The sequence below is a fragment of the Phoca vitulina genome, unplaced genomic scaffold, assembly GCF_004348235.1.
Source record: "Phoca vitulina isolate PV1807 unplaced genomic scaffold, GSC_HSeal_1.0 scaffold284, whole genome shotgun sequence".
In the NCBI taxonomy this organism is placed as follows: Eukaryota; Metazoa; Chordata; class Mammalia; order Carnivora; family Phocidae; genus Phoca; species Phoca vitulina.
This window is the reverse complement of record NW_022589971.1, coordinates 1-23,960: the sequence shown is the minus strand read 5'-3', so window position 1 is coordinate 23,960 and position 23,960 is coordinate 1. Positions and strand designations below refer to the sequence as shown.

The 23,960-nt window shown below is 37.4% G+C and overlaps 1 protein-coding gene across 1 annotated transcript; it reads left to right on the top strand.

Annotated features, from left to right (window-relative positions):
- Positions 1-2,211: 2,211 nt before the first annotated feature.
- Positions 2,212-23,093, top strand: LOC116629110 (activating transcription factor 7-interacting protein 2-like). The gene is made up of 5 exons (XM_032399409.1): positions 2,212-2,293; positions 15,912-16,768; positions 17,807-17,931; positions 21,866-22,000; positions 22,620-23,093. The coding sequence occupies exons 2-5, from the start codon at positions 15,922-15,924 to the stop codon at positions 22,743-22,745; spliced, it is 1,233 nt and encodes a 410-aa protein (XP_032255300.1). The 5' UTR covers positions 2,212-2,293; positions 15,912-15,921; the 3' UTR covers positions 22,746-23,093.
- Positions 23,094-23,960: the final 867 nt, after the last annotated feature.

The following is a 23,960-nucleotide window of genomic DNA, read 5'->3' as shown; positions in this document are numbered from 1 at the left end:
AAACCACTGCAGATATTTCAAGCATAATGTTATTTGGTACAGAGAACTAGGTGCTTAAAAGCCTTTGCAGGGGGGCGGGGAAGCCTTTGGAAGGGCTGGAGGAGCTACTGTCACAATGGTTTTCGTTTGTGCCACGGCTTCTGCGGTCCAAAAAGTAGGGAAGTTGCTGCTGCTGTCAGAAAAGTTCAGAAAAAACACTGTTGATTGTCACAGCTGCCTTATATCACTGGAGCAGGGACTGGCAGGGAAGAGAGCCAAAGCCCAAACAAAATACACAGAACAATAATTTATGTCTTTCTTCTACTTTCAATCTCAGGAAGTGCATCCTACTTGGCAAAATGTCAATGAATCCAGAACACTGGCCATAGGGCATCTGGGAAACGTAGCTCCCGGGATTCCAGCCCTGCCTCTGGGATTGCTGAGAGGGGTATGAGAAAGAATGCTAGTATTCATTTTCTACTTTTTCCATAACCAATTACTACAAAGTTAGCAGCTTAAAACAACACGCAATTGTTGTGTCATAGTTTTTTATAAGTCCCAAGCTCAGTGGACTCAGCCCGCAGAGCATGCAACTCTTGATCTCAGGGTCGTGAGTTCAAGTCCCATGTTGGGCATAGAGCTTACTTTAAAAAAAAAAAAAAAGCAGGCAAGATACACTATTACCCTAAATGACATTTCTGAAGTCTACTCACTGGAATTAAGTCCAAATTCTTATCTGACTCCAAATCACTTGCCTCCTACACCCTCTCTTTCTCTCAGCAACCCTATGTACACCCTTCAACCATATTAAAAATTATTTTCTTTTTTTTTTTTTTTTTAAAGATTTTATTTATTTATTTGAGACAGAATGAGAGAGAGAGAGAGAGAACATGAGAGGGGGAGGATCAGAGGGAGAAGCAGACTCCCTGCTGAGCAGGGAGTCCGATGCGGGACTTGATCCCGGGACTCTAGGATCATGACCTGAGCCGAAGGCAGTCGCTTAACCAACTGAGCCACCCAGGCGCCCTAAAAATTATTTTCTGAAACAAAAAAACTTGTGCAAAGATTGGCATTGTTTTACATTTTTTGCCAATTTCCTTAGTGTTTGACTTCAGACTGTTGGATTCGCCTGTTTCTGCGTTTGACATGTTGCAATATCACAATGACACTTTTCCAGAAGTTTCTGGAAAATTCCGCTGGACACACCTGAGACCAACAGAATGAAAAAGGCAAATAATGTCTATTATAAAAATAGTATTGACTTTGCAGACCCCCCCCAAAAAAAAATCCCTGGACCAGATTTTGGGAACCCACTGGGTACGTTATTTTTTTTTTTAAGATTTATTTATTTATTTGAGAGAGCGAGAATGAGAGAGAGAGAGAGAGAGTACATGAGAGGGGGTAGGGTCAGAGGGAGAAGCAGGCTCCCCGCTGAGCAGGGAGCCCGATGCGGGACTCGATCCCGGGACTCCAGGATCATGACCTGAGCTGAAGGCAGTCGCCCAACCAACTGAACCACCCAGGCGCCCCCCATTGGGTACGTTATTGTGTTCATGACCCAGCTTTCTGGAACGTCTGGCCTTGTCTCGTTTCTCTTGCAGCCAGTAGCTATTAGAAGACCGGTAGCTCTCCCCTCCGCGACTAGAAGAGCTTTATCACACAAATGACGGTTAAGTTCGTTCCCTGCCGTGAGCACAGAGAGGGCACTCAGAACTGACTGAACACACAGCAATGTCATGAAGGGCCATTATGTGCCTCACGAAATCTGACGCAGCCTAAGGTGGCAGGATCCCAGGACAATTCAAAAGACTCAAGAAAACACAACTGGGCTCGGCCCACTCGCCTGTGTCGCAAAATTTAGGAGTCGTCCCAAAACTCCGTAATTCAGGTGAATGAGTTTTTATAAAGGCAATATTCTGAAAATTCAAGTCGATTTTGTAAACAAAGTTTCCCGGGTCACGACTTTCGGAAAACTTTCCACCGCGTCGCGCGAGTCACTCAGAGCAACGGCCCAGCGCGCGGCGCGGACGACACCCCGACAGAGAAGCAGCGGTGCGGCGAACGAGCTCTCGGCACCCCGCAGCCGACTTCCACTTCCCGGCCGCTTATCCCCTCCCCCGCCCGGCCCACTCCAGCAGGGCGCCCCTGATTGGCTGGGCCGCCGCATGTTCGCGCTGCCATTGGCCGGCAGTCCGGGGGGGGCGGGCGCGGGCAGACTTACCTCCACAGGTCCTCGCGGGAGCCTTATTGTGCGCGGCGGTTGCTGTTCGTTGAGCTTCTGTTGAGAGAAGCGGCCGGTGTGGCGCTGCCGGAGGTACGTTGGGGCCGGGCGAGAGCCCCGCGCGAGCGGCGGTTGGCCGAGTCGGCGGTTGCGCGGCGCCGCGCGTCTGTCTGAGGGCCGGCGCCGAAGCCCGGGGACGCCGCGCGAGCAGGGCGGTCGCGGTGACGGGGCCGACCGGGAGGCGCCCGCAGAGTGGCCCCGGGGCTCCGGCCGGGAGGACACCCGCGACGGGCGAGAGCACGCGTCCGCGGCGCCTCCCGAGGGGGCGGTGCGGGGAGCGGCGGCGGCGGCGTGCGCCCGGCGTGGGGGTCGCGGCTGCGGAGGGACACGGCGGCGGCCTCAGGGTTTTGTCCTTCCGAGTAAGTACGGGATCGGGGCCCGGCCGGACTACTTTTAGCGGTGCCGGGGCACCGCGGTCCCGCGCGGCGCTGGCTGGCTGGCTGAAGAAGCCGGGGACCGGCGGGGCCGCACCGAGGCTCCCCAGGGGCGGGGAGGCTGTCGTCGAGAAATGTCGTGGCGCGGGGGGCCCGGGGACAGAGGGGCCCCCTGAAATCTCTCGGCCCAGGTCTGGGGGGCCGGCGCGCGCACGTGTGCCGGACACCTGTTGCGCTGAGCCGCGCTGGGGAGCTGTAGCCCAGTCGTCCTGGAGATGGCTTTTCCGCTGGCGCACAAGCTTGAAAACAGTGCATATCTACTTATCAGAGACCATTTTCTCCTTCCGGCCCCTACCTGACCGGCTTTCCCTCCCATTTCGGCAAAGTTGGAGGATGTGTTGGGTAGACAGAGGAAGCATTTAGTTTGCTTTTGTGTCTCTGACTCCAGTCCGACTGTTCTTGGAAAACTTGACTTCTTCAGCTTTGCCTGATACGGGGCCTGAAGATGAAGCTGCTGACGTGGCGAGCCGGCATCTGTTGTGGGATCCAGGACGAGCTAGCTTTCACTGCCCTAAAGACTTATGTGTGGTCAAGATGTAGAAGAAGTGTGCTCAGTAGCCCTTTAGAAGGAAAACGTTGGACCACTTTGTGTCCTGTCCACTTTAAACGGACTTCGGTTACTCCAGCCTGGGATTTCATACTCTTCCCATGAGGATATTGTCCTGTGTTTATTTGTAGCCAGGAAACGATCCGCGACATAGGTGTTTGCAAAAACACGGTGCAGAACAGTCAAGACCAAGATAACTTATGTCACAGGAGAGCTATTGAAAATGCAAAAATGAAGCCTCTGAATCAAGGTTTAATTACATCGAGTTCAGCTTTTGTGAAGTATGCCTTCGTAGTTTATCCTTCAGTTCGGTTTTTAGAGATGTTGAGTCTGACCCTAATCGAATTAATCTACTTAACTCTCAGTCTTATCTGCAGATTTGTACAGACCACATCCTAAGATTGACTTCTGCCTCAACAGAAATGCATGAACAGTGTCGTATTGGAAATGATTTACGTCTTTTAAGAACTGGTGTGTCTAGGTACATCTTGAATTTTCTGCAGTTTTCCTTATTGACTCTTGTACATCACCTCAGCTTTCAGTCCACTATATTTCCTTGCTACTTAATATCTTGAATTCTGGTGTGAAAATACGGTGTGACCCTCACATCTTTGTGCATATCCTGTAATTCTATTTTAGTGGGTGTTTACAGATGTATTTCATTTCATGTAATCAAATTTTAAGTAATATATTGGGTAGTTGTTACAAATAAAAATAAACTTTATAACTTTGAATGCACAAGTGTTCTCATTGAGTGAGATTATATTAAATATAAAAAAGGACTATATCTTATTTCGTCTCATATACTTGCATCATTTAAATACTCCGTTCTCTGAGCCATTTTTTTTTTTTAAGATTTTATTTATCAGAGAGAGAGAGCACGAGCAGGGGGAGGAGGAGGGAAAGAGGGGGAGGGACAAGCAGACTCCCCACCTAGCACTTGATCCCATGACCCTGAGATCATGACCTGAGCCAAAGTCAGACACTTAACTGACTGAGCCACCCAGGCGCCCCTGTTCTCTGAGTCTTAAACCTTGACAGATACCTTTAAAATGCATTACTATAGACCCAGGTACCTAACTTCTCATCACTCTTCAGCTTTACCAATCTCATTAGGACAGAAAGTTTGTAGTCAGGTAATATTTGGGGAGAAATAACTGACTTTTTGGGTAGGGGAGATAACAGATGTAGTTTGAATTTTTGAACTCCTGATTAAATTTCTTAGGATATAAGGGATGTTCATAGACAGATCTTACTACATTTAACCATTAATTGTGTAGATGCACTAAATGTATCTACTAAATGCGGTACCATTAATGTATCTCCGTGTCACAAGTGTGTATAATGGCAAAAGTTCCTGAGGCCTGTTTTGGTACTTTAAGGAAAGAATGACCCTTGTTGGCTTTCCAGAACTTAATCTTTATAAGTTGAGTATACATTTAAGCAGCATTTTATAAAGCTATATGAAACTCCTCTTCCTGGGGATGTAAAAGTAAAGACATATCTCTGCTCTCAAAGCTCATGACTAAAAATATATGTTTGTAATGGGATATTCAGATAAGGAAGTTGTTTTCTTGGGGGAAGGCTTTTTTGAAGAGGTGATCTTTAAACATGACCTTGAAGGAGTTGGGAAAAAGGGGAAACATTGATAGATGACAGTTCTGATGAATTTGAAAACAGTGAAAGATAGGTTTATAGGAAATCAGTAGATAAAATTCAATAGCTTCACAAAAAACAAAATATAGGAAAGATAATACAATCATGATAGTCTGATTATGTAGAAAATACTTGCCTATAACAACTTAAGTATTGATTTAGCTACCAATGTGATTAAAAGGTGCATAGGGTGTAGAAAAGAGCTAAATCTCATCTGTAAGTATAGGAATTTGATAATGGTTAGAATTTGTAACAAGAAATAACTAGTGTGAACGTATTAAAAATACTGAGATATAAAAAAACAAATGGTTAAGTTAGTTAAAATTGACTGTCACTGGGCGTTAAGGAGTGCTGACAGGCAACTACTTCATTTCATTATGAGCACTTTATACTGTTTCATTTTATGGTATTACATTGGTAAAAGTTTTTAAAGTAAAAGCAAAATTGTACTAGCACTTAGAAGGTGGCTGATGCAGCTGGTCCATGGACCACACTTAGAGCAGTAAGGATTAGTTCATGCTCATTATGAGATTGTCACCTGGCACAAGTTGATCAAGTTTTGTCATTTTGTTGACCATTATATACCCCTGAAGATAACCCTGTCTCTTCATAATTCCTTACCTGATTTGTACTTGTGATACAAGATTTCTTTGTGTCTTAAGATCCTGGGTTTAAATGCTGGCTCCGAACTGTGTTTCCTGGGACAAGCTATATAACCTAGCTCAGGTTGGTTGGTTTTCAAGTTTCACTTTTTAGTAAAGGGAAGGTAAAGATTTGGTTCAATGGATTTTTAAAAAATATAACAAGACTTGCCATTTATTTAGTGCTTACATGTATTAAGATACTGTCTCAACAAGAAGCATTATGAGAGATTTCATAATGAAGAAAACCAGTCCATCACCAGGAATAGAGAAACTCAAATCAGTATCTACGTGAAGCTTCAAACTATATAAAGAAAAAAGCACAATGATTAAATAAAAAAAAAAAATAGACAAACCTACAGTCAGTGTTTTTAATAGCTGGAAGATTGTGAACAGCACAACTAAAAAAATCTGAACTAGTTGGCATTTACGTATAATAACAACACACCCAACAGTGTTGGAAGACATGTTCTGCTCAAGTATACGTGGAGATTTTGGAAAAATTGACCGTGAAGCTAGCCTCAACAAATAAAAGATTGAAATCATTTTGGAGGATATTCTCTGATTACAGTGCAATTAAGCTAACTTTCAACAAAAATATAAATAGGGAATCCGCAATTGCCTGGAAATTAATCAGTGTTTTAAATAATCCACAGATCATAGAAGGAATTGTAATGGAGATTGGAAAATATTTTGAACCAAGTATTAAAATTGAGGTAGGGTTTATCAAAATGTGTAGAATTCAACTAAAGCAGAACCAGAGGAAAATTTTATAGCTTTAAATGCAAAGTGAGAAGGGGAAAGGAACTGAAAGTTAAAAATCTGAGTTTTCATCTCAAGCTAGAAAAAAAAAACAACAAATCAAGCCTGAAGAAAATGAAATTAAAATGCCAACAGGAAATGATGAACACTATGTACAATAGAAAGAAAAGCCAAGTCAGTGCTTTGAAAATATTGATTAAATGGATAAATTTCTAGTAAGAATGATGAAGAAAAAAGAACTGTCACTAATATCAGAATCAGAATAAAAAGAGCATTACACCAGGCTCAGTGAAGCCTGGCTGGCTACCAGGACAAAGAAGGAGCAGTGGCAGAAACAACAGCTGACATAGTCCCTGTGCCAGGCAGCCATGGGCCAGAGTGACTTCAGCCTGCTGGACCACTGGGGCCAGGCTTGCTGCAAAACCAACCTCCAGGGCCAGTGGGTGTCAATATACTTCACTCACTGTCCTGACATCTGCCCAGATGCGCTAAGAAGCTGGTGCAGGAGGTAAGACAGCTGGAGACTGAGGCTGACCAGAGCTCCACCACCCCCATCCATTTTAAAAAAAGAAAAGTACTACAGATCTTGCAAATGTTACAAATATAATTAGAGAATATAATGAAGAACTTTATAAATTTGAAATTCTGTTGAAAGAGAAAAACAACTAAAGGTAAACAGATGTAGAAAATATGAAGGTAAAGAGGGATGTTTTATAAGAAAAGGACTAGTCCCTCAGGAGGTTATAACAATTATATATACATATGTGTGTATGTATGTATTATATACACCTAATAACAGCACCAAAATACATAAAACAAATATTGACAAGAATTGAAGGGAGAAATAGACAATTCAATAATAATGGTTGGTGACTTCAATACAGCACTTTCATAATGAATAGAAAACTAGGCAGGAGATCAATAGCACTTGAATAACACTACGAACCAAGTAGACCTTAGAGACCTCTTGTAAACAGTTGAAATAACAGCAGAAAACACATTCTCATGTACCTAGAACATTCTCCAGTATAGACATACAGAGCCATAAAACAAACCTCAGCAAACTTAAAAGGATTGAAATCAATGAAGTACACTCTGATTACAGTGGAATGAAATTAGGATTCAGTGCCAAGAAGAAATTTGAGAAATTCACAACTGTATGGAAATCAAACAACTCCTAAATAACCTATGGGTCAAAGAACTCCTCAAGGGAAATTAGAAAATACTTTCAAATGAATGAAAATGACATAACATTCCAAAACTTTGAAGTGAAATCAAAGCAATTCTTCGAATGAAACTTGTAGTCAGGGAGCCAGGGTGGCTCAGTCAGTTGAACGTCTGACTCTTGGTTTCATTCAGCTCAGGTCTTGATCTCAGGATCATGAGATCGGGGCCCCACATCAGGCTCCACATTCAGCAGGGAGTCTGCTTGAGATGCTCTTTCTCCCTCTCCCCCACTTGTGCTCACTCACTCTCTTGCTCTCTCTCTCTCTCTCTCAAATATATATATATTTTAAAGGAAATTTGTAGTGATGGACACCTATATTTAAAAAAAACGTCTCGGGGCACCTAAATGATCAGTCGATTGAGTGTCCAACTCAGTCTCAGCTCTGGTATTGATCTCAGGGTTGTGAGTTTAAGCCCCACATTGGGCTCCATTATGGGTGTGGAGACTTTTTTTTTTTCTAAAGGCAAAAAAATAAAGATCTCAAGTCAATAACCTGACTTACTCTTAATACAAAAAGAAGAGCAAACTAGACCTAAGTCAGAAGAATGAAGGAAATAATAAAGATTACAGCAGAAAGTAATAAAATTAAGAAAGAAAAAATAGAGAAAATCAAGGAAACCAAAAGTTATTTTTCAAAAAGACCAAAATGACAAATCTTTACCTAGACTGAATATGAAAGAGACTCAAATAACTGAAATCAGGAATGAAAGAGGGAGCATTAGTACCGACTTCCAGAAGTTACAAAAAATGATGAGAATACTATAGAACAATTCACTTCTATGCCAGTCAATTAAATGGTTGAAATAGACAAATTCCTAAAGAGACCCAAATGAACAAAACTGACGCAAGAAGAAATAGAAAATCTGAACAGGCCTATAACAAGTACAGGGACTGAATTAGAACACAGAAAAGGTACTGCATGGAGCACTGGGTGTTATACGAAAACAATGGATCGTGGATCACCACATCAAAAATCAATGATGTATTGTATGGTGACTAACATAACATAATAAAATTTAAAAAAAAAAAAAAAAAACACAGAAAAGGCCAGTATCAGATGGCTTTATTGTTGAATTCTACAAAACATATAAAAATACCAATTTTTTTCAAATTTTTTTAAGAAATAGAAGAGGAAGGAACAGTTCCCTAATCATTCTGTGAGGCCAGGAGGCCAGTATTCTTCTGATAACAAAATCAGACAAAGACCTCATAAGAAAACTACAGAACAGAATCTCTTATGAATATAGATGCAAGAATCCTCAGCAAAATAGTAAAAATTCAATCTAGCAACCCAGAGAAAGGATTATACACCATGACCAAGTGCTATTTATCCCAGGAATGCAAGGCTGGTTTCACATCCAAAAATATATGAATGTAATCTACCATATCAATATAATGGAAAACAAAGCCATATGATGATGTTAATAGATGCCGAGATATTTTCTAACAAAATACAATGCTCCTTTACAATAAAGCATTCAACAAAGTAGAGATAGTTAGGAAATTCCTTATCCTGATAAAGGGCATCTGAGAAAAATCCACAGCTAATGCCATATAGAATGGTTAAAGACTGAAGATTTTCCCCCTAAGTTAGACAAGAGGAGGATGTCAACTTTTGGCACTTCTGTTATTGTACTGTAGTTTCTAGTCGGACTAGGCAAGAAAATGAAATAGAAAGCATCAAGACCAGGAAAGAAGAAATAAAACTACCAACATATGATAGGATCTTGTTTGTAGAAAAAACTAGAGCTAAAACTAGATATAAAAACAAGGTCAACAGTGTTGCAGGCGAGATCAATATACAGTATTCTGTTGTATTTCCATGTACTTAGAATGAATAATCCAAAAATGAAATTAAGAAAAATAGTTTCATTTACAGCAGTATCAAAAGGAAGTGCAAAACTCTAAAAACTACAATATACCTTTGAATGAAATTAAATACCTAAGTAAATGGAAAGACTATCATGTTCATGGATCAGAGTACTTGATAAAATTGAGGTTGCCATACTCCCTAAATTGATCTATCTAGGTTCAACACAATCCCTATCAAAGTCCAGTAGCCTTCTTTGCAGAAATTGTTAATCTGATCCTGAAATTCATATATGTATTCAAGGAACTCAGAATAGTGCAAACAATCCTCAAAAACAAAGTTGAGGACTCATATCTTAAATTTAAAACTTAACAGAAAACTACAGTAATTGAGACCTATATATCAGTGGGATAAAACTGAGAATCCTTAAATAAACCTTAAGATTTAAATTAATTGGTCTTGACAAGAATGCCATAACAATTCATTGGAGGAAAGAATGGCCTTTTCAAATGGTGCTGGAACAATAAGCAGCATCATTAACCATCAAGGAAATGCAAATCAAAATGACAATGAGGTACCACATTACTCTCACCAAGATGACTCTACTGGAAAAGAGATAATGAGTGTTGATGAAGAGATACTAAAACAAAATCCCTCATACACTACTGTTGTGAATGTAAATTGGTCCAGATGGTTTTGAAAATAGTCTTTTCCTCAGAAGATTAAATATGGAGTTACAGTATGATTCAGCAGTTCCATATAGACATATAACCAAGAGAAATGAAAACATGTCTGCACAGGAACTTACACATGAATGTTGATAGCAGATTTATTAATAATAGCCAATTTTGGCTTTGAAGCAGAATGTAAATATCCAAAATTATTGTTGAAAGTATATATAACATAAAAGTAAGGTAAAAATCTGGGATGTAAAGTTTGAATACTTTTTAAGTTTTGTTTATTTAAGTAATCTCTACACCCGATGTGGGGCGCCAACTCATGACCCAGAGATCGAGTCACATGCTTTTCCAACTGAACTAGCCAGGCACCCCTTGAATAGTTTAAGATAATATATATTTAAATAATATTGTTTTACTCTTTACTTGAATAGTTACTGAAACACTGGCTGAAATGCTTTTAGAAAACTTTTAATATACTAGAATCCATGGAATCATGAAGCATATGTAGACCTTATAAAATAAAAAGGACAGGGGCGCCTGGGTGGCTCAGTCGTTAAGCATCTGCCTTCGGCTCAGGTCATGATCTCAGGGTCCTGGGATCGAGCCCCACATCTGGCTCCCTGCTCTGCGGGAAGCCTGCTTCTCCCTCTCCCACTCCCCCTGCTTGTGTTCTTCTCTTGCTGTGTCTCTCTCTGTCAAATAAATAAATAAAATCTTTTAAAAAAATAAAATAAAAAGGACATTTTCATGTTTGAGTATAATATGGAGATATCAAACAATAGAAAGTAAAATATAACAGCAAAACGCTATGAAAATCAGAAGGCATAACACCAAGTGTAAGTTAAAGCTTTAGTGGCAATATTAAATGTAAATGGATTAAATTCTATTAAAAGATTCATTAGGCTAAAATATTTTCAATAAGTTTTACAAAACACATCTGAAACAAATTGATGGGACGTTCAGCAGGAGTTATATCATCAGATGAATGAAAGGTAACATTTTTAAAGTTCAAAATTAACAGGATACTCTCCAACAATTAATTATACACCTGAGGGCAAAATGAAATTAGATACCTTCCTCAGTATATTCTAAAATCAATTCTAGATGGATTTAGGACTTAAATAATAAAAGACAGATCTTTAAAACTTGAGAAAATATAGATGACTTCTCTTTCCTAACTTGTGCTGCTGGATAGTACCATGATTTTAAAGATCTGTGTGAAATGTTGCTTATTTGACAGCAAGGGAGCTGGTTGAAGAGAGAAGTTCTGATGATGGCAGGGATCCCCAATTAGACTGTCTTTTATTTTTATTCTCCCAATAATAAATTTCACTAAACCTCTCTACAGTATGTAAATTGTCATTTATCTTTTAGGCAGTTACCAGTACTTAACTTCCCTGAGCCTTTTACTGGCAGTTTTACTTATTTTTCCCTAAGCATACTGATGCAGAGGTTTTCCAAGTGAAATACCTCTCCATAGTGCCCTGAGTTTTATAAGCTAACAAGTTGCACACTGTTATGACCAATTTTCTCATGTTTATAAACTTTAAAAATAATTCTCTCTAAAGACAAGTATCTTATGATCTCACTGATATGAGGAATTCTTTTTTTTTTTTTTTTAAGATTTTATTTATTTATTTGAAGAGAGAGACAAAGCGAGAGAGGGAACACAAGCAGGGGGAGTGGCAGAGGGAGAAGCAGGCTTCCCGCCGAGCAGGGAGCCCGATGCGGGGCTCGATCCCAGAACCCTGGGATCACGACCTGAGCCGAAGGCAGACGCTTAATGACTGAGCCACCCAGGCGCCCCTGATATGAGGAATTCTTAATCTCAGGAAACAAACTGAGGGTTGCTGGAGTGGTTGGGGGTGGGACGGATGGGATGGCTGGATGATGGACATTGGGGAGGGTATGTGCTATGGTGAGTGCTATGAATTGTGCAAGACTGATGAATCACAGACCTGTACCTCTGAAACAAATAATACATTGTATGTGTAAAAAAAAAAAAGAAGAAGAAGATACTAGGAAGGGAAAAATGAAGGGGAGGACATCGGAGGGGGAGACGAACCATGAGAGACTATGGACTCTGAGAAACAAACTGAGGGTTTTAGAGGGGAGGGGGATGGGGGGATGGGTTAGCCCAGTGATGGGTATTAAGGAGGGCACATATTGAATGGAGCGCTGGGTGTTATACGCAAATGATGAATCATGGAACACTACATCAAAAAATAATGATGTAATGTATGGTGACTAACATAACATAATAAAATAAAATTAAAAAAAATAATTCTCTCTGAGCAAGTATTCCTATTATATATTCACTCAGGTCTGCTTTTAGATTACGTATTTTTATAATTGCACACCATGGTGCATGTCTGTGTCCTGAGATAACTTAGATCAGAAGGCTTCTATACCACCAGTAGGCCTCACTGTTTCACATATTACCTAGAGGTGGGGAAGGATTTCTCAAAGAGATTAAAGTTTAGCCATTAAAGAAAAAAAAAAGAAATGTGTATTAAAATTAGGAAGATCCAAAGACAAACCACAAATGAGAGAACATACTTGTAACTCATAAAACAAATGATTGACAGAGGATTATTATTCATAATATATTAAGTTCTCTTAAAAAATAAATGAGAAAAGACAGACCAGTCAAAAACAAAATAAGCAAGATATAACCAGGAATTTTGCAGATAAGGAAATATGTATAGCCAATAAACATAGGAAGATGCTACTAATTAGGGAAATGCAAATTAAGACCGTGAGATATATATCCATATCCAAGTAGATTGGTAAAAATTAAATCTGGCAATACCAAAGGCTTGAGAGGATGTGGATAGTGGTAACTCATACATTGCCTGTAGGGGTGTATATTGGTATACCTGCTTTGGAAAATAATTTGACTATCTTGAAAATTTGAACATTTGTATATCTTATTGCTACCCAACAAATCCACTCAAAAAATATTTATAGACATGCACCTTGAAACAGTAGTCGTAGCAATAATGTTAGTAAGAAAAAGAAAACTGTAAATGACTCAAATATCCTTCACAGAGAACTAGATAAACAAGTTTTGTTATATTGACCCAATGGATCATTATGATGCCATTAAAATGTATGAATTACTGATACACACAATTTCATGGATGAGTCTGGGGATATGCATGAAGAAACGTGTTAGAAAACTATAGTCTGAGGTGCCTGGGTGGCTCAGTCGTTACGCGCCTGCCTTCGGCTCGGGTCATGATCTCAGGGCCCTGGGATCGAGCCCCACATCAGGCTCTCTGCTCGGCAGGAAGCCTGCTTCTCCCTCTCCCACTCCCCCTGCTTGTGTTCCCTCTCTCGCTATCTCTCTCTCTGTCAAATAAATTTAAAAAAAAAAAAATCTTTAAAAAAAAGAAAAAGAAAACTATATAGTTTGCTTGAAAGTAAGTAGAATTAAACTGTATTGTTTACACATCACATTTATAATGAAACTAACCTAAAAAGTAATAGAAGTATAAACTCAAAATTTAGGATACAAAATTACCTTAGGCTGGGGAAGAGGGGGAAGAGGCATGGTGTGGGAAACCTTGGATAGATACAAGTTACTGGTGGTATTTGGCTGAATGGTGGGTGGTTCAAAGATATTCAGTATTTTCATACATTGTCATACTTCATAATTAATGGACATTACATGTCATGTGTGCATCAAATGTAGAGGCATATTTACCCCAAAGTTTTCAGGGCTTTTCACTAGTTTGGGCCTTTTCTAAAGGCCCTGAGAAAGGACCATAGCAGTGTATTCACATGGTTGGTAGTTTCTGTAAGATTTATAAAATAAGATATTTCAACTATAATCATTTAAGACTACTGTTTCTCTTCATCTTGATTTCTCCTTACCTTTGTGTCACCTGGGAGTAGAATAGCTTCAGGCAGTTTGTGATTGGGAATATACTTAGTGTGGGTTTAATAGGATACATTTGTGGTTCATAGTCACTTTTGAACGTAGGTAATTATTGCCTGTTGGCCTGATTGTGATGGTCTACAGTGCCTGGCCCCTGCAATATATGAGTGAAGAAGCCACGAATTGAAATTTATGAAGCCAGAGGTAGTCAGGAAAAAATATTCCAATTACCTGATGTTTAAAAACATAAGTAAAGGATTTAGTTCTCATGGATTTCTAGTCAAAAGAACTTCTCTTTTTGTTAAAAAAATAATAGCATATTCAATTAAAAATTCACTACATTTTTTTTTTTGATAGGAATTCTGTCTTTAAAATAAAGTAAGAATTTTTGTGTTTATAGGGCACATAGCTATAGCAGTACCAACAAAAAGTATGTCTTTACATGAAGCTGATTGTTTTATGCATCCTGATTATCAGTTAAAATTTAATCAACCATGCTAATGGGGCACCTGGGTGGTTTAGTTGGTTGAACATCCAACTCTTGATCTGGGCTCAGGTCTTGATCTCAGGATCATGAGTTCAAGCCTTGCATTGAGCTCCACACTGCTGGGCATGGAGCATACTTAAAAAGAAAAAATTAATCAGCCATGCTAGAAGAAAGATTTAGTTTGTTCATTCTCTCTATGGGAAATACTGCAAAAATTGTGTTCATGAAGAGGCAATCAAATATGTAGTCCTATAGGGAAAAACCTTATATTGAATCAGGCCCTTAATTAATGAAAGTATGCTATTTTTTTGGATTTTGTGATTTTTTTTTAAAATACATGACAGGTCTGTTTTTGTTTTTTGGAGTTTTTGTTTGTTTGTTTTTTAAGTAGGCTCCATGCCCAGTGTGGAGCCCAACACGGGGCTTGAACACATGACCTTGAGAGCAAGTGTCAATGCTTACCGGCTGAGTCACCCAGGCCCCCCTATACATGACAGACAGGTTTTTAAAATTTGAATTTGTTGTGATTTTTTTTTTCTTGTTCTAAATAAATATTCACCTCAAACTTCAGGTCTCACAAATCCTGGAACTGTTCCTGATCAAATGATATGGTAAATTAAAAGGATATAGTAAAGGAAAGCTTCAAGTAAGGTATAGTGATAAATGAAAAAATTATTCAGGTAGCTTTGACTGGGTTATTTGTGCCTTCAAAAGTCCTAGATTCTGTCTTTTCAGTTTAGTAAGTTCTCTATACTTTGTTAGATAACTGGCCTATGATGCCCGTACATATATATTTTTTTCTTTTTTTGTTGTTTTTATTATGCCTTTGATTGCCTTGTAACTTCACAGTTATTTCCTTTAAACCACTTACCTACCTACCTACAGTTTAGATCAGACTTGATATAATGGGAGAGAAACACTAAAATATTTTTCTCTGCTATGTAGATTTTTATTAAATTATGAAAAATAATTAAAAGCTAAATTGGCTTTCTTGTTTGAAGTAGCATCATGTTGTGTATCTTTAGCACTCATTTTATACTCCAAACTTTTGGGAATACTCCTGCAGTACCATTTATTTTGGAAATTTGAACATTAGGAAAACTTTAAGATGGTGCCACTAGGTATAGAAAATGGAAAATTCTTTGCAAAACATTGAGTTTTGTTTTTATGAAAAAAATGCAATTTAATCTTTAGATTATATAAGGTATGGCCTGCTTGGATAATTGAAACCAGACTTCAGTGGTTATGGCAGTGAGGTGAGACAAAAAGTGGCCAGATAAAATTAACAGGCTTAGTATCAAGTAGAGGCTTACTGGCAATATAAAGTTTGAATTTCTATAGTTTAGATTTATAGAAAAAAATTAAAATTACTTGTACATTTTCAGTGACAGATGAAAATGGATGTAATTTTCAAGAAAAATAATTATCTAAATCTCTAGAAATAGTCTGAACGTTAATATTACAAATAAATAAGCTTCTGTCTGTTAGAGAAGTGCATTTAAATATGGTATTTTAAATTCTAGGGTATAAAAGATGGCAAGTCCAGATAGAAGTAAGCGGAAGATACTAAAAGCCAAAAAAACAATGCCTGCAAGTTGCCGGAAGCAAGTAGAGATCCTGAATAAGTCAAAGAATGCTGAAGCACTGAAAACAGCAACTGGGAATAATGTGTCAAGTGGTAATCAGAATTCAAGTACTGGTGTCATAAAGAGCAAAAAAGGACATTCTGAAAATGATGCTTCCTTATTGGACTCTAACAAAAATTCAGTATGCTCAGAGAAAAGTAAAGCGTTTTCTCAGAATGTAATGAAACCACTAGAAATTGTTGATTCAGAAACAAGATTGGAATACATTGAAGAACAAGTTGTGTGCCCTTACCAAAAGCCAAGCAAAACAATAGAATCTTCCAGGAAACTCTTTACACAAGAGGCAAAAGATTCACAGAACACTTCTGAAAACCATATTGAATGTCAGACAGATATAACAAGATCCTATTTTGAACGACATGAAGAAGATTGTAATGTGAAATCCATTTGTTGTCCATCTAGTGTATTGAGTGGTATGGTTCAAATGCCAAAAACTACAGTAAACAACACCTTGGATGATAAGAGAATCGACAAGATAGTTTCTTATTTAGAAACAAACTCCAATTCTGAGTCATGTGATAAAAGACAAAGTGACATTTTAATTTTAAGTTCAGATACCCGTTTTCTGCCTGTTGATAAAATACCTAAGTTGGTGAATTCAGTCATTTCCAGTAACTGTGCTACTGACATTTTGAAAAGTGAAGAATCCTGTAGAACCTGTCATTCCAGCATTTCAAATTTTGAAAGTATAGACTCAACACGGCTGTCAGCACTTGACACTGATAGTAATAACAGTAAGTGTATACTTATGCATCTTTTGGAGAAATTAAAATAGTCATAGTCACTTTCCTTTTGGGGGATGTTTTTTAGCCTCAGATACAGAAACCATAGAGTGTCTGTAGCCAGGAAAAAAGTAAATGATAACATTAATCGTTTCAGAGTATCTTGTTTCTCAACCATTTAGGGTGAGGAGGGGGAAATGGTATCCTCCATATCTGAAGGGAAGTAAATTCTGGCAAAGAAGGAATCAGTCGCTTTCCCTTGAGAGTACAAAAAAATCAAAAGGTGACTTATGGCAGTTGTTTGGTTTATTTCATCTACATCTCTTCTTATTTTGAAGTTTTATTTATTAGATTAATAAGAAGGCTAGTTGAAAGAGTTTTTTTAATCATTAGTGAACTCATTTCTTTCCATAGAATTGACCTGGCTGATAGATAATAGGTATATATACACATAAACATACGTATGTGTATGCGTGGAGTGACAGAGAAACATCAAATAGTTAACCAATGAAATTCTAGAGTTATAAAATTATTAAAATAGCAAAAATAAATTTCATTTGAAGTAGGATTTTTTTGTAAGTTAATGAAATATAAGGAAAACATTTTGTAGGATAAATTTTATTTGTGTTCTTGTCTAGGCTACATAGTGATCATTTAATAAGATGGATTTAAAATTATTTAAAAATAATAGGATCACCTATTAAAAATATGTAGGACTGCCTAAGTAACTGTATAAAAATAATGTAAGACCACTGAAGTAACTAGAGGATTGAAATGCTATAATTTATTCAGTTCTTGTTGGTATTAAATAGGTATTAAATGAAGTTGAAAGGAAAGTGTATCTGAGACCAGAATCCTACCTAAGAACCTAAGATAATCATTTTTTTAAGGTTAGTTTATCACAATTTTTTAGACAATTACATTTTCTAAAAAATGCTGCCTTGGTCACATTTTAGTTTTTCTATTTCCTTAGTCCCTGGATTAGAGAATTCCCTTGTTTCCTTCCTTAGAAGGAATATTTTTACTTCCTGATCTTTCCATTTCCCCAAGGCCATAATCAAAAGAAGAGGATGTTTTCAGAAAACAAAGAAAATGTTAAGCGCATGAAAACTTCAGAGCAAATTAATGAAAATATTTGTGTAGCTCTGGAAAAGCAAACAGCATTGCTGGAACAGGTAAAATATTGGGGCTTATATATTTGCTTCAGAAACTTCTGATGAGTAAAAAATGGTAAAAGTTAATTGATCTCCACGATGATTTAGTACAGAAGACTTTCACTTGGTGCAAAAGTTGTATATGAAAATGGAATCAACTGATGGAGATATTAGGGAAAGATAATTGTTTACATTACCAAAACATGTAGAGTAACCTAGAGAATCATGTGTAGGTAGAGTGCTGTAGTAGAAAGAGAATGGACTTTTTAGTCAATATTACATTTAAATCTCTTAGAAAGTCAGACAGTGCGTGACCTTAAGCTTTGCTAAATAATTCAGTGTCTTTTGTTCTGGTCTTTGGGTTCTCTGATCTGCAGCTACAGCCATTTGTATACCTTATCACAATTGACCCCTACTTCATAGACTCAGACAACCCAGAAGTCCATCATAAAGTTCTGCTGCATTCGGGTTTACTTGCCCTAATTTCCAGGTTTACACAGATTTGTTGGATTTTCTGATACTTTGTTTTATAGCATCATCAAATGCACATTTTGCTTTCATTTTGCCCCATTTTATTTCATTGTACTACAGCTTCCCATGTTTGATCAACTCTTGAGTTTAAGTGTAATGAACTTCAATTTTAATAGGTCCTGTAATGAGGACCTGTTTTAACCATCATGTTTTGGTATTTTACTACCACTAGAATTATTCAACTGAAAGTCATTATGTAGTAGATTAATGTCTGTCAACTATAATGGACCAAAATGTTTTAAGCCAAACTATCCTGCTGTTTCAGAAACAAAAACACTACTGTTTTCTAAAACAGACCATTATAATTATATAGTTACATATTATATGAATATGTATTCACATAATAAATAAATGGAAACCTTTTTGAAAGATTCATGCAGAACCAGCATGAAAGGTGAGTAGCAGTTTTTCCCTTTCTACTTTGTCTTTTCTTCCAGGAAGACCAAAGGAAACACTAATAAAAAAATATGTAAATATTCTGTTATTTGCAGGAAAGAGGTGGCAGAATTATGGTGAGCATAGATCTAGCTTAAGAAAAAAGTTTGGGATTCCAGTCTTATTCCCATTGATTAGTAGCTGAATTTAGAAATAAGTTCTGATAGGAACATATGAAGAAAAAATTTAATCTTTGAATATTTTGGTGTCGCTGGCATGGAAAAATCAGTTTTCATTCATTACTATTATGTGTCTCACAAAATACTTGGTCTGAGTTGACACAGAAAATGGTCCTTCCCAACGAGGTTTGAGGAATGCAGTTTATTTTGTTTTCTCAACCACCACCACCCTCCTCCCTGAAGTTTCTTGCACATTCTTCAGAGACATCTTGGGTTTTAGCTAATTACTATCTTTTTACCTATCTCCAAATAGCTAGCTTTCCATCATTTGATATTTTAATTCCTGTGCAAACAGTTAACTCTCTAAACCACATCTATTTGGGGTTTTTTTTTAGTTTGAATCCCAGTGGAATAGGGCTAGCATTCTGACATTATTCTTCCCTGAGAGAGTCTCAGAGCTGTTGACTCTTCTTTTTTGAGGTTTTTATAAGGATCTTGGCCTTGCTGATTCCAATTAAATTACTGAAGTGGAGGAGTTTTTCTTCTAAAGTCCAAGTTATTCACTCTACCCACCATCTTAGAAAGTTGAGGCAGATTGAAAATATATAATTGCTAGTCTTTCTCCAATCTTTAGGCTACTTTTGCTGCCATCTGCAAATTGTACCTAGGATTTCCATCAGATAACATAATTTGGGACACATTACCATCAGCAGAAGACATTTATGAGGTATTTGGTGGAGGTTATTGGGTCTTCCTTTTTTATGAGTAACATCGCCACTAAATGAGAAATGTCCAATCTAACCAAGAGTAACAATCTGTGGATGGGCATTTAGTCCTTTTAAATAACCAAGTTTTAAGAGTCTGCCTCCATCTGAATCACCAAGAGTACTTACTTGTTTAAATTGTGGTTTATTGAGCTCCCTCATAGCTGAAGACTGTTGTTTTAGGCTACTCTTTTCTCAAACTTACCTAATAAAAATTACTGGAGGTGCCTGTTAATTAGACAGCTTTCCAGGCCTTTTTCCAGGAAATTCTCTTTGGTGAATCCAGGCTAGGGCCTAGGAATCTGTGATTTTAACAAATATCCCGGGGGCGCCTGGGTGGCTCAGCCGTTAAGCGTCTGCCTTCGGCTCAGGTCATGATCCCAGGGTCCTGGGATCGAGCCCCACATCGGGCTCCCTGCGCTGCAGGAAGCCTGCTTCTCCCTCTCCCACTCCGCCTGCTTGTGTTCCATCTCTCGCTATCTCTGTCAAATAAATAAATCTTTTAAAAAAAAACAAATATCCCGTGTGTTACCAGGGAAGTTTCACAAACACCGTGTGATCTCCGCTTGTTAGCAAAACAGTATTTCCACATTCAGAACATTTAGAAAGTTTCTCCAAGATTCATCTGAGTTTGAGCTTTACATGTTGACCCAGCCACTGAACTGGCAAGGCTGTAGTAATCCATAAAAACCACATATGGGTGGTTTTCACCTGTTAGTAAAAATAGTATGTTATTTTGAGCACTTACTAGTTGAATCAAATACTTAAAAGTTTGACAGTAAAAATGATAATCATGTCTAATGTTAAGAAATCACTGAAGAAATGTTAAGCATTACAGAAAAAAAATCAAGTAGATGATGTTGAAGAGCAAGAACAATTGGAAATGAGAAGGAAAAACCTTGGGAATAATCAAAATTGTTGAATAACCCTAATCATCCCAGTGATATCAGTATAAAAGAGTTTAACACAGAAGCTTTGTGTTCCAATTTCAAACACCAAGAAGCAAGAATTTAGGGGAAAGATACAAATATTACTAATAAATACCTTGGGCGTATCATGACAGGTTTTGTTATTAAGAAACACTACCTACTCTGTTACGAAAGCAGCTTACAGGAGGATACAAATTCAGCAGAAAATTACAGTGGATATTTCTGAATATATGGCTGAGCAGAGCTATTCATATCAGTGGGCATTGAGATTAATTATGCTCCCTGAGAATAGGCCCGTCTGTTTTCTAAAAAACAGCCAGATAATGAAATGCATTAATGTTTCATGTGATAGCTACTGTTAGAATAGCGTGCATGATGCCAAATAGCATTAGTCACTACCTAATTAGTCCTGACTTCTCTCCATTTTAACAATAGAAAGTCACCCCCTAAAAAACCTATGCAAGTAAAGTCGATTACCTTGCATATTTATTTCCTTTATATCAATTCACTGTTTTCTATTTTCTGGAGCTCTTTCATATATTTATCTTTTATACCCTTATAAAAATCCTATTAGCATCACACGTTCAACACTGTATTACCTACCCATATGTGGGCAAGGAAGATGAAGCTGAGAGGTGTTGTGACTTCCCAAAGGTCATATAGCTTTGTTAATGGCTGGGTCAAGGCTTGGACTTTCATAATTTGCTTCATATCCACTATAGACCAACCAACCATTTTCACTGGGCTCTGGCTTTCAGATAAGTGGAGTTCCTTTTTGTGGAATACTTGGTTTCAGTTATGCTCATTAAAAAATATAAATGCAATATAGGCTTTTACCTTTCCTTTAATATGTATTATGGAATTCAGCTGAAACTGTAGGAAACAAAAATTAGCACTGGGAGAATAAATTTATGTTCTAACATATCCATATATTTAGATACTGGGTGTGTTTTGCTAAATTTGATATTCAAACTTCTGGTAATATTAGATCCTGGGTGTGTTTCGCTAAATTTGATATTCAAACTTCTGGTAATATAAACATAAAAATGTGAAAAATGTATATTTTATCAGTTACAATAAATCCAGAAAAGAACAAAGCTATTTTTAAGGAGTAGAAAATAAAATTGCTTTTAAATTTGAAACATGGGGTGTTCTGGTTTTTATTTTAAAATTCTAGGTCAAACATTTGATTCGACAGGAGATCTATAGTATAAATTACAAACTATTTGATAATAAGCTGGAAGAATTGACCGAACGCATTGGGAAGACACAGTGCAGGAATAAACATGAAGCAATAGCTGATGAACTCTTCGTAAGTTTCTGATTTCATTTGATTTCATTTGAAGTAGAATTTGGTGATATTTTACATATTAGGAAAGGAAAACAATAAAGGAGACCCAAATCTGATCCTTGACCACAAGCCTGGTGTACTGTACCATAGGTAATAGAGTTTATTAGCAATACTGACCCTTATGAAATTGGAAATATTATTCTATGTTCTTCTGTTGTCAATTGTTCTGTGTCAATTGACAGGCTTAATATGTAAGCAGTTTCTTTTAATTCAAAATATATCCTGTATTAGAGCTTGTACAATGTGTTTGAAACTGTTTTGGGGTTTTTTTGTTCTACTCTTCTAGGATTACTTGCTGATTGGTGCTTCCTACCAACATTAATTTTATTATGACTCAATTAAAAGTTTGATGTTTTTATCTTCCATTCTTGTATGTCATCCTGGCATCTTTGCTTACATAAAATAAAATACATTTATATGCTTATATAAAGTAAATCTTTGCTTATATAAAAATTTCTCATTTATTTGGATGGATGTCTAAGTCTTAAAAGACTCGTTTGGCAGATACATAGTTTTCCCTCCATCTCTATGTATTATTTAGTACTCTGGTTTTGTATTTGTTTTTCTCTTTTTCTTCTAGGCAAAAATATCAAAACTTCAAAGACGTATTAAAGCAGGATTGCACTCTCAAAAGAATTGCTTGGAACCAAATGTATTAACCAGTAATACAGCCTGTAAGGTTGGTATAAACACATATGAGTTTTAATTGCCTCACTGACCCACCATTATAGGTAGTTGGATTTTAAGATATGAAATATATTTCCAAACTAAGAAGGCTTTAAAGAAAAATTTATATTTAGAATGTTCTTGTGATGCTATCTCTGGAGAAAATACCCTTAGGTGGCCAAACATAAATGCCACTTGTATTTCTTACATCAAGTGATTAGAGAGGTGATTTGTGATCCCCACCATTTTATCAGGATAAAAAGTTTCAAACAGATACTACAGCAAAGTTGACAAACCTTTACAGTGAACATTTGTATACACAGCACCTAAATTCTACCTTTACTATTTTAATATGTTTATTTTTGTCATATATCTGTCAATCTGTTCATCTCCTAAGCCATCTTTATATTTGGTGCATTCATAAATACTAATGTATTTTTTTGTATCAAAATATACTTTGTAGCATACACTTCCAAAATATTTCAGCAGGGGTATCATTAGAGTTTGGTATCTGTTTATATTTTTCATATAAAATTTAAATATAGTCTTCAGTATACATTCACTGAATTTTTTTCTTGTAGTATCTTTATTTGCTTTGGTATCATATTTATGCTAGCTTCAGTAAATGCATTGGGAAGCATTCCTTCCCCTGTTTTCTGAAAGTCCGTGTAAGATTTTTTTACTTCCTTAAATGTTTGATAGAATCCATCTCTGAAGACTATCTGGGAAAGGAGCTTTCTTTGTAGGAAGACTTTTTCTTGAAATTCAATTCTTTAATAGGTAAGGGGCAATTCGGATTTTTCTATTTCCTCTCATATCAGTTTTGTAAGTTACCTTCACAAGGAATGTGTCCCTTTTATCTAAGTTGTTGAATTTGTTGACATAAATTATTATTTTTGTTTACTATTCCAATCACTCTTTATTTTTTTATTTTTTTTATTTTTTAATTTTATTGTTATGTTAGTCACCATACAATACATCATTAGTTTTTGATGTGGTGATCCACAATCCATTGTTTTCATATAACACCCAGTGCTCCATGCAGTGTACGTGCCCTCCTTAATACCCATCACCAGGCTAACCAATCCCCCCTCCCCCCTCCCCTCTAAAACCCTGTTTGTCTCTCAGAGTCCATAGTCTCTCATGGTTCATCTCTCCCTCCAATTCCCCCCCCCTTTTTCCCTTCCTTCTCCTAGTGTCCTCTGTGCTATTCCTTATGTTCCACAAATAAGTGAAACCATATGATAATTGACTT

What these genes read in the sequence shown, in the direction of transcription:
- LOC116629110 (XM_032399409.1), top strand. Translation starts at nt 15,922, where the DNA reads ATGGCAAGTCCAGATAGAAGTAAGCGGAAGATACTAAAAGCCAAAAAA. An exon ending in TGACACTGATAGTAATAACA is followed by an intron (nt 16,769 to 17,806) that starts GTAAGTGTATAC and finishes CATTTCCCCAAG; the next exon opens with GCCATAATCAAAAGAAGAGG. An exon ending in CAATAGCTGATGAACTCTTC is followed by an intron (nt 22,001 to 22,619) that starts GTAAGTTTCTGA and finishes TTTTTCTTCTAG; the next exon opens with GCAAAAATATCAAAACTTCA.